General features: G+C 51.3%; 1 protein-coding gene across 1 annotated transcript; it reads right to left on the reverse strand.

The window, feature by feature from the left end:
• Window positions 1-1,996: 1,996 nt before the first annotated feature.
• AWAT2 (acyl-CoA wax alcohol acyltransferase 2) lies at window positions 1,997-10,097 on the reverse strand. The gene is made up of 7 exons (XM_059157782.1): window positions 10,013-10,097; window positions 5,076-5,186; window positions 4,196-4,266; window positions 3,740-3,944; window positions 3,330-3,504; window positions 2,599-2,798; window positions 1,997-2,369 (listed from the first exon to the last, which is right to left on the reverse strand). The coding sequence occupies exons 1-7, from the start codon at window positions 10,095-10,097 to the stop codon at window positions 2,215-2,217; spliced, it is 1,002 nt and encodes a 333-aa protein (XP_059013765.1). The 3' UTR covers window positions 1,997-2,214.
• Between the last annotated feature and the right edge of the window lie 1,249 nt (window positions 10,098-11,346).

The following is an 11,346-nucleotide window of genomic DNA, read 5'->3' on the forward strand; positions in this document are numbered from 1 at the left end:
ATGAGGACATTTGCGTGAGCAAACGGATGGCGGAGGTTTGAAGGAGAATTGCATGGCTGGGGCCTTGGCCAGCTGCTTGGGCTTCAGCGGCCAAGGCCAGCCTAAAAGCCAGCCATTGGGGGCTGTTCACCTCCTGGTTCCTTGGGAAATGTCATCTTTGCCTTCTGGCCCCCCTCATCCATCCTGAGCCAGATTCCTTTAGCCGAAGCAGGAAAGGGCTAAGAAGCCTGGAGGCGAGCAGAGATTGGATCCCTGTGCAAGCACGTATGTTTTCTGTAACTTCCAGTGGATACGAATAGAGTCAGAGAACTTTAGAGGGAGCCCCAGAGGCCCAGAGATGGAAGGTCATCTGGCCAAGTGACCGAGCCCTGACCTGCCGACTCAAAAGAGTGAGGGGGTGGAGCAGCCTCTGTCCTGCCCCAAGCCCTCCCTTCTTCTACCCCCAGACTCAAGACTGGAAGTGCTGGGCTGCCTTCAGGAGCCCAGCCAGGCAGAGGAGAGAGTCCCCTTAGGGGCCATCAGAATTCTTTCCCCCTCCCCCCAGGCATTCTCCCTACAGTGTTCTCTGTACTGGAAGGCTCTGGCCCACTACCAGGAAGTCCTAGGCTACCCAGGCTCTCCCTCGGCCTGGCCCGGAGGCTCCCCTAGGCCGCAGTGAGCACAAAGAAGGAAGTGGATTGTTTCTTTTAACGCCCTTGGGGGCTCTCTCCAGGGGGACTCGGGGTGTGTCATTTATTGATTCAAAAAACTTCCATCTGGGGTGGGGGGGTGGGCTTTGTGGTGAGAATGGCCTGGAGCAGGCCCAGTGCTGCTTTGGGGGATCGGCATCCAGTGTGAGATACTATGTATATAAACTATATATAATGTATATAAACTGGGATGTAAGTTTGTGTAAATTAATGGTTCATTCTTGGCAAATAAAGCTTTTTTTTTCTTTCGCCCCCCCATTCTTGAAATCAACTTAAGTGCTTCCTGTGTGCCAGGGGCCGCTTTGCATGTGCCGCCACAGGTGAGCCTGGGGAAGTGCCAAGGCACCCATTTCAGAGGAGGCAACCAAAGATTGTTGAAGGTTCCTGTCAGAACTTCTCACATCCTCTGTGTGTGCCAGACCACACACGTCCCCATCCCTACCACCTGAGGTCTTTCCCATCACCGCTTGTCCGGGAAGTTAGAGGTCCTGTGGGAAAGAATTGCTGTTCTGAGGGCAGAGATGCAGCATGGAGCTTTTCTCAGCCTGACACTATGGCATCTGTGACAGACATCTCAGGCCTGAGGCCCTAACAGCATGGGAAGATCCAGCCTCCAGCTCCCCATGAAGTAACCTCCCATTTGGCAGATGAGGAGACCAATGCTCGGGGATTCTCAGTAGCTCACCCAAGGTCACCCAACTGTAGAAAGGCGACTTTAACATTCAAAGGGCTGCTGACCAGAGCTTACTCTGTACACTTTCTTTCAAGCATCAAGATGCCATGAAATTGAGGGCAGAATCTGCTCAAGGATGGGAAATGGGCAGAATGAGTGGAGGAGCCTAATATGGGGTAGCTGTCCCATTTCCAGAGGTCAATCACATTCAGTATCATTGGCCTTCCCAGTAGCCTCTGAGGTAAGCAGAGGAGGGAGGGATTCTGGGTTCCATGTTACAGGTGAAGAAGCTCAGCCTCAGAGATGACACCTTGTCCTGTGTCACATGGCTTGAAGGCAGCGGAGCCTGAATTCCCAAGCGCACAGGTTCCCAAGGCACCCAGTCCTGCAGGAGCCTCGCTGCCAGGAGATGGGGCGGCTTGAGAGCTAGAGAAAACAGCCATGAACCCAGGGACCCTCAGCCCTTAAAACAGATGAGTTGGACCACAAGCAGTATCAGAAGAAGAGCTTTTTATTCTGTCCATTGTTCTCCTCAGTACTGATGCTGAGTGGCCGTGGGTGAGGCAAACTTCAGGCTACCTCTCGGCTAGGGCTTTCCCTGCCTTTGGGGGCTACTTCCCTGGTAGCCCCGAGGTGAAAGCAGAGAAGAGCTGGAAGGAGGCAAGAGATGAAGGAAGAAAAAAAGAAGAAGAAGAAAGAGAGATGAAGGAAGAAGCAGGGCCTAGAGAGTAGCTTCCTCATATTGCGGACTTAGCCAGATCAGGAGGAGGAGGCCCACAGGTGACTTCTGTCCTCCTGTTCCACAGATTCGAAACCTTCCAGCCCAGGCCAAGAAGCCGCTGGGGGTGTCTCTCAAACAATCACCAGTTCCTGGTCCTCTGAGACGCCATACTTGGTCTTATGCTGGTCAAAGAGTTGGCGTAGGGCATCGATGTAGAGTGCATGGTATCTAGCCACAGTCTCCTCGCTCGGATTCTCAATCTTGGGCAGTGGTAGCGGCTTTCCGACTGCCAGAGGAGACAGAGAAGAAGGGAAAAGCATCAGAACTGCTCACTCCTCAGAATGGGCCTCAGCCCGAGCCTCAGCCCTCAAGCCCAGGTTCTCCCCGCCCTTCCCCCCACCATACCCCTCATTCCAGTCTACCTCCCTGCCTCTGGACACAGCCAGAGCTAAGGTGAAGCCCCGGAAGTGGATCCAATATCCTAGACATGGCTGCCAGTGGGCGGGCTCACTCACCAACGGTAGTCACAGGCCGGGCGAAGGGCAGTAAGCCCCAGGAATTCTCCGTGAGGCCACGCCCATAGAAAGCACAAGGGTAGATGTGTATCATACGCTGAACCCACTTCTGGAAGCGATTCACCAAGCCCCCAGGGGTGAAAATGTGCTGATTGTAGAGGTCTGTCTCCCCAAAGGCATAGGCAGGGATTAGAGGAACTCTGCGGAGGAAAGACATATCCTTCGATGGCCAGATGCACTGACTACTTGCGGTCCCTGGGTCTGCCTCTAGACTTCTTGGCCCGTGACTTAGGGGGGGCCGAGGTCCAGACTAAGTGGGAGGGCCCCGCTCTCTACCCTAAGCTTCGTGTGGAGGCAAAATAGCAGCAAGCTCAAGGAAGCAGGTCCCAGACCCTCCTGTGAAGCTACAGGTCTGAAACACTGGAAGAGAAGACCCAAGGGCCATTTCATTTGGCTTTCTTCCCTCTAACCCACACAGCAGTTTGGGGTCTCTCTGACATGAGCTTGTGGCCAGTGGCCTTTTATAGAGGGACCGGCCCAGATGAGACCCTAGCGTGAGGGAGAAGAGCTGAGGGCTGGCCCTCCAGCTTTTCCTCATAAGCAGAAATGCCTCGAGGACCCAGCCCAGACTCTACTCCCACATAGAGGCTGCTTTCTACCTCCCTTTTTAAGTATCACTTCCTCAAAAATCCCTTACTCCTTCCATGCTGGGCATTCAGAGCTGTCCTTACCCATGCTGAAGGGCCACACGTACAAAGCCAGTCCGTTTCTTCAAGAACAGGGTAGTAGAGCCTGGCAGGCTATAGCTGCACTCTGCCAGGCCACCAACCACCACAATCAGCATGTTGCCTTTGCCTTTGTGTGTGAGCAGAAAGTCCATGGATGCTTGACTCACTGAGCAGGCCCCTGGAGGGGAGGGGCAGAAAACACTGAAAGCTCATTGGCCACTTCCCCAACCTCCTAACTTTCCTCCCTACCTCTTCAAAGGAGGGAAGAGCCTCGTGTCAGGCAGGTGAGCCTAAGGTAGCTTTCTAAGACTGGAGAGGATCACCGAGTAGGCCTTGCCTCTCTCCCATTCCCCAACACTTCTCCCTGGGGGAGCCATGTTTCCTTTGGCTTTACATCTTAGGAGCCAACTCACCTGAAGACATGACATACTCTCTGAGAAACGGCACCCAGAAAAAGGCTCCCAGGGTGAGAATATGAGGAGTGATACCGGGAAAGATCTTGGAGAAGCCTGAGGTATCTGTGGCAAAGTGGCCAAAGCATGAGTGGGACAAGAGCCCATGAGGGTGGCACACAAGGATGTAGTTGTGGTTGGGGGAGATATCATGAGTCTTCAAAAGCTGTGGAGGAGAAGAGAGTCAGGAGGGGAATGGCCAAGAAAGGGTACTCCTCTTCCAGACAGAGCCCAGGCAGGGAAATTGTGGCCATGTCCAGTCAGGCAGGTGGGTAACACACAGTGATGGGGGGCATCATTCACATGGGGCTCAATGGGAATGATGCCCCCAACCTCCACCCTGGCCCAACTGCTGGCCTGGAGTTGGGGCTGGGCCCAGGATACAAGTTGGGGGTGGGAGGACCTAGGGCTATTCACCTTGAGGGGGAAGTAATCACAGTACTGTTTCCATATGCACCATCTCCTCACACAGTCAATCCGGCGGCCCCCTGAAAACAGAGCTAAAGTAGCCACATCTTTGTTGTTTTTTTTTTTAAGATTTTATTTATTTATTTATTTGACAGAGAGACACAGACAGCAAGATGGGGAACACAAGCAGGGGGAGTGAGAGAAGGAGAAGCAGGCTTCCCAGCGAGCCACGAGCCCAATGCAGGGCTCGATCCCAGGACTCTGGGATCATGATCTGAGCTGAAGGCAGACGCTTAACAACTGAGCCACCCAGGTGCCCCAGTAGCCACGTTTTGTCCACCCCCATTGTCTCCTCCAGAGCCCCTTTGGGCCAGCTGCAGGGTATCCCCTCATCCCCTACTGTCACCTGGCCTTGTAAGCAACAAGGGAGGCGAATCATGTCACATCAGGGCCGATTTAGGACAGGCCCAGCTTGCTGCTTTACCCACTGCTTTTCCCGGAACCCACTCTGGGTCTGTTCTAGGCCTTTCCAGCATTTTTTTTTAAAGATTTATTTATTTGACAGAGAGAAATCACAAGTAGAGAGGCAGCCAGAGAGAGAGAGAGGGAAGCAGGCTCCCTGCTGAGCAGAGAGCCCGATGTGGGACTCGATCCCAGGACCCTGAGATCATGACCTGAGCCGAAGGCAGCGGCTTAATCCACTGAGCCACCCAGGCGCCCAGGCCTTTCCGGCATTTTGAAAAGGCTTCTTCCCTCAGCTTCTCTAACCCAGGGAGCAGAAACAAGCTAAAGGGCCACCTGGGAGTTGACCAGAGCCTCTCAGGACTATGAGAAGAAGAGAGAAGAGAGCGTGTGGCCAGTGGCAACACAGCCCCAGAGGGACCCTTACCTCGCTGGGGTGTCTTCCAGTCGAAAGCCAGCCAGCTGAGAAGGAGCACAGTGACTGGCCAGTATGACGTGAACAGCACCAGGTAGATGTTGACAGAGATTACGGTGAAGACTGTAAGGAGCCCAGCCCAGAGTTAAAGAATTGTAAAGAGTCCTCCCCACTTGCCCTCCCTCCGGGGGCTCTCCACCCCAAGGTTACACACACTCACCCACACTCACCAAATACTCTTGCTTCCTCACCCTAGCACGGGGTCTGCATGCCCATGTCCCCAGCCCTCCCTCTCCTGTCGGTCCTAGGGACCCCTGTTTTGGATCTGGAAGGCAAGGTGCTTTCCTCTCCAGCTGTGTCCCATGCGGTAAGCCATCTGCTTCCCAGGACGTGCCCTGGCCCTGCTCTGAGCTGTGTTCAACAGCGGGGAGCCACCGATGGGCCACTCTGATCTAAGATCTAACCCTCGGAGGCTGGGAGTCCAGGAAAGACAGAGTCAGGAACGGTTTTCCCCCATGCTCACATTTTCCTCTCCAGATCTTCTCTGTGAGGCGTCAGCGAAGGGAATACCAGAGAAAGAGAAGACCTAACTTCAGCCAGGCTGGGAGCACACCAGTTGGCAAATGAGAAACAAAAGACAACACGAGCTGGGACCCAATAAGGACCTGGGCTGTGTCAGGCTCCAGTGAGACAGGAGCACTGTAGGGTAGAGTAGTTAGGATGAACTTCATGGAGAGAGTCCTAGGGAGCCACACTCAGAAATATGAGCAGACTCCATTTTTAAAACAGCTGTGACTAAGCTAGCTGTGAGAGAAAGCGGGTAAAACCAAAGGCTAGAAAACAGAACACACTTCTAACTGAGCGTGGCAGACTGAACATAAGCTGTTTTTTTCTTTTTTCTACCTTGACTCCTTGCCAAGGCCTCATGAAAATTATCCTAAGAGTTTGTTGTTGTTGTTTTAAGATTTATTTATTTGACAGAGAGAGAGAGAGAGAGAGAGAGAGAGACAGCAAGAGAGGGAACACAAGCAGGGTGAGCGGGAGAGGGAGAACCAGGCTCTCCGCCGAGCAGGGAGCCTGACACGAGGCTCGATCCCAGGATACCGGGACCATGACCCAAGCCAAAGGCAGACCCCCAACCAACTGAGCCACCCAGGCACCACCCCCCACGAATGTTTTTAAAAGATAGAACTCTGCAGTGAAAAAAAGAATTTGACGGAGACAACAGTGGACGGGAGATGCCTGCAGGATATTCGCACGCTGGAAAGTAGATGAAGGAGGCAGTAACTGACTTCAGACAAAGAAAATTGAAAACTGGTTACCCACCTGGGAAATGGCTATAGAACCAAGCCTGTTTGTGCTGGACAATCTGGGAAAAACTCAGAATCTAGAGCCAGCAGGTGTCACACAAAAGCAGTGTGAGGCACGGGCCTTGACTGAGAGTCTACTGAAGAGGTAGTTAGAGCTCCAGGTCCCCTTCCCTCCCCTATACAGTTGGACAATGGGAAGGACTACTCTCCACAAATGGAACCAAAGAGACTTTAGACTCAGACACTTGCACTCAACACAGACAGCTAAGATGAACTCGGTATGCAGCCAAATTATTAATCAAGCATAAAAGTAGAATCAAGACAATCTCAGACATACAGTCTGAGATGGTTCGTCTCCCATTTCTCTTTCTCAGGAAACTACTGGAGGATCGGCTCCTTGAAGATAAGAGAGCCAGCCAAGACAGAGGAAGGCACAGGATCAGAGCAGGGGGCAGGAAAGGAGCCAACAGAGGGAGGAAATGACCAGGTCCAGGGCTAGGGCAAAGCCAGCCAGGTGCCTAGGGCACAAAATGGAAGAAAACAGTCCCAGGGTCAAGCAAGTACTGACCCAACATTCGCACAACCTGGAGAGTGAGCACCTTCTTAAACTGTGCACCTGTGGTGCCTGAAGGGCCCTGGAGGTGAGAGCTGTGCGTTAAGAAGACCAGTGCTTTGTAACAAGAGGATGCTGGGTTCCAGTAGCCATATCCTCCAGGAAATAAGCAGTGGGGGAAGACCTGTAGATTCCTGATGTGTTCACACATATGGAGAGATCACTATGTCTGTGGAGGATTCAAAGATGACTTGGTGTAGTTAATGGCTATCTGATAGATAACAAAAGAAATTTAGAATGAGACGACGATGAGTTCAGGGAAAACAGAAAGTTGTCACAGGCAAGGACATAGGCTCTCAGTACACAAAATGGCTCCACTAGTGATATTCCCAGTCATAGTTAGTTAGGCATTGAGCCAAACTATTACAGTCTCAGGAGGATGGAGGAAGAGGAAAGATCTAGCAACAGCAGGTAGAGCCAAATTCTCATCTTCCACATCAGGAAATCAGTGACAACGTCTAAAGCCATCCAGTCAGAAATACTATAGTAATCTGTAGACATCTTAAGTAGTAAAATGTAGGAACCTGGAGATAAATAGCAGAAGAAAAATCTAGAAGTGACTGCCTCTAGGGAAGAGATCTAAGGCTCATGGTTTTAGCCTTTTGATTTGCCCTTTCTAAGACTACTGGACTTTGTTGAGAAAGAGAGGAATGGGTCTAGTCCAGAAGAGACCTCCCTGTTTCGCTGAGGCTTTGCTTAACCCAGACAGTGTCGGGGACATCTTGTGAGGCAGCGTGGCCTCAGGTGGAGTGCCTGGGCAGTGAGATGAGTCCCCGATCCGCCATTTCCCACGAGTGGGACTCACACGGCCCCTATCTGCCTTCTCTTCCTCACAGACTTAGTGCAAAGGTCTCTTCTCGAGGCCTTCAGGGTCCAAAGAGATATGAATCCATACACAGGGTGAAGAGCTGGGAAGGCTTCACCCACCCCACGTGAGCTAGCACGGATCGGGGGAACACTGAAACCTCCGTCTCCTGCAGCCCAGGCCTAGAGCCCTTCTGCCTGCTCCACACCACATCTCTGTATGCCCCACCATTGGTCTCTAATGCAGGGTTCCCTGGCACAGTTTTCTCCCTGTACTAATGTTTCTTCCAGCCACTCTCCTCCTTCAGCCTCCTCTGCCCCCTCACAGCGGGCCCTACGCCCTCTGTCTTGCCTCTTCTATTTCTGTCACACCTGTCTTCTGATCATCAGGCCATATTAATTCCATTCCAGTTTCTCCAGTCTCCCCTTTCCTCCCCTCCTGTGTGCATTCCTCTTCCTAGACGGATACAGACAACAGCCTCTTCCCAGAACCAGTGCGCTATACAGAGCAAGAGTGAGCTCTTGAAAACACAAACCCAACATTGTTGCCCTGTGCCAAACCCTATCATGGCTCCCCATGGCCCTCAGGAGAAAGCCCAAACTCTTTTCCTTAGTTGGCAGTGCCTGGCACAATCATCCCCTGTCTGCTTCTCCAGCGTCCTCTTTTCTATCCCATTCATTTATTTGATACACATCAGGCGTCAGTTCTGGGCCTCTTGCTCTTCACCCCACTTCACCACCCACAGCTCCTTGGACGCTTTACGCTCTCCCCATCCTAGCCTTGCCTCGGGTTACCCACGCGCTGCCCCGAACACTCGTCCTTCCCCGACTTCCTGCATGCCCTTCAAGAGTCAACTCATTCAGGAGAAAAATGGGCAAAGGTCGTGAACAGAAACTTAAAATGAGACAGTTAGGGATTAGAGCACCCTCTGGCTTAGTATGTGCTCCGGGGACATGCCCAGACCCAGCTGCAAGGATCAGCAGTGAACGAGCCGATGCAAGAGGTAGGGAAGAGATCTCACTGACTGGAATCAGATCCTGTGGGCTCAACTCCCAGGACAGCCCCTCGGCTTCCTCAGCTCTGTGATTTTGGACAGACCACTTAATGCCTCGTGCCCCTTAGCACCCTCATCCGTACAAATGGAGCTTATTAGCCACGTAAGGGGCTTAGAACAGTGCCAGACATGAAAACAGGGTGCAATTAATGTTAGCTAATATTATTCACACTTATTATGTGTGTGTAGCTATTAGTATATATTATTATGCATAATGATAGCTTCTACCTCATAAGGCTGGCAGGAGGCTACAAGGAAATAATAGATGTGAAAATATCTGGTACGAAGTCGCGAATACATATGAATTCCTTTCTGCTGGGCTCTTCCAGCTCTGACTGCTAATCATTCCTAGAATAACACCGCTCTTTCAGCACAGAGGGGTCCTGGTGTCCACTCCAGGCAGTCCTCCGAGCTTCCCATTCCCTGTCCTCTAGCCCACTCTCCCGAATGACTAGCAAGTCCTGGATTCCCAAGGCCAACTTGAGTTCTTCTTTCCCAGTTATCCTACAAGATCATTGGTTCACACCCTTGCCTCCTGCTTATCCTCACCTAGACCACCTGACAAATGAGAATTTTTTTCCAGCTTCCCCCCACCCACTCAAACACACACACACACACACAGGGCTGCTTTTCTCTAAAATCCAGGACACAATGGCCAGTGTATATGTAGTTTCCACAAAGCAATTGTAGTGTAAATAGTAGGGGGAAATGGCTGGATAGATGGATGAACTGTTCCAGGCAATGGACTTTCAGAGCCTCCATCCACCACCAGGCAGCTGCTCAAGTGCATGAGGTTGTAGCTAAGTCCTTTTCCTTGAGGAACCTCGATGGCACTGCTCCCCATCTTCCCCACACATGCCCTGCGTGCCCCAGTGTAGACCCAGGAGGGTTCACCATACACATTGGCATCAAGGCTCGTTTGCACACACACACACATGCACGCACATGCACTCCCGCATAGGCACACACCCACACATACCCTCATGTACGCCATATTCCATGAGTACTGTGCCCCGGCAAGTCAGGCGAGACGCCGAGGTGATTAGTCACCCGGATTTGTCTGGGACAACCCAGGTTTTGCCATTCAAAACCGCACTCAACCCTAAAACTTCTCAGTCCTGGGAAGACCACACCAGGTGATCAACCTACGGAAGGCTGAAGACTCACCGATGACAAAGACACTCAAGACCCACTGGAAAACAGCAAAAACCTCCAGGGCAGTCTTAAGGTCCTTTTTGGAGGGCAAGAGCATCGTGTTCAGGGTTTCAGAGGCTCCAGGTAAGTGCTACTCCTTTGGCTTCCCAGCCCCTGTTGTTCAGGAGCCTTTGAGGTTTCCTCTTTTCATGCTTTGTGCGCCAGCCCCCCACTAGTCTCCACCCCCCCACTCCCACCCCTACACATGATAGCAGGGACACACGTCACCTCTGCTTGCCCAGGTCCTTCCAGCTGTCTACCCACGGGCACTTTCACCCATTTGGGCACAGCCTTGGCTGAGATTGTGACACACCCTGGCTCACCTGCACAGAAAAAGCTCTGGTGTGGGAAGTGAGTGGGAGGGGCTTGTGGTGGACCAGGGTCCTCCAGAGCCCAGGTGGATGCGGAGAGAGGCGGGCAGCCAGGAACCAGTGGTCTGCATTTCTATTTATGAGGCCCAGCTGTGCATGTGGTCTCTCAAAGACAATGCAAATGCAAGAGAACAAGAGACGAGGCCAGAGGCCATGCCTAGAAACACCTTCAGTCATTTGGTCAGTACCGGAGAACTCATTACTCCCCGTGAACAGACATCAGATACAGGTCTACGAGCACTGGGTAGGTGCTGAATAAATTTTTGTGTGGAATGAATAAATAAATGTGAGCACCTATCAAATTATTCTGTGTACATGGAATTCCAGAAGAGGCAAAAAATAATCTATGGTGAAAAACTTCAGAGTAGTGGTTGCCCTGCTAGCAAAATGACTAGGAAGGGGCATGATGGAAATTTGGGGGCTGATGATGATGTTCTCCATCTTGACAGAGCTTTGAGTTACACAGGTCAAAAACTCATTTGTCAAAGCTCAGTAAGTGTATGCTTAAGATGTGTGCAATTCTTTACATGTTCATTTTACCTAAAAAGCAAACAAATATTGAATTCTCCTTAATGCTGAAGTATTTAGGGGAAAAGAATGCCAATGGCTAAAATTTACCCTGAGACGCATATAAGATGTATTGATGGATGGACAGAGAAATATGTGGATAGATAGATGTACAATCAATCAAATGTAGCAAAACATTATTTGTACAGTCTATGTGGTGGCTGTTCACTGTGCAATTCTTTCAACTATTCTGTAGGTTTGAAATATTTTTATAATTGAATTTTGCTAAAAAAGTTCCTCAAGTCAATATTAAAATTTAATTTAGGGGCACCTGGGTGGCTCAGTGAGTTAAGCCTCTGCCTTCGACTCAGGTCATGATCTCAGGATCCTGGGATCAAGCCCCACATCTGGCTCTCTGCTCAGCAGGGG

The sequence above is a fragment of the Mustela lutreola genome, chromosome X, assembly GCF_030435805.1.
Source record: "Mustela lutreola isolate mMusLut2 chromosome X, mMusLut2.pri, whole genome shotgun sequence".
Classification (NCBI taxonomy): Eukaryota; Metazoa; Chordata; class Mammalia; order Carnivora; family Mustelidae; genus Mustela; species Mustela lutreola.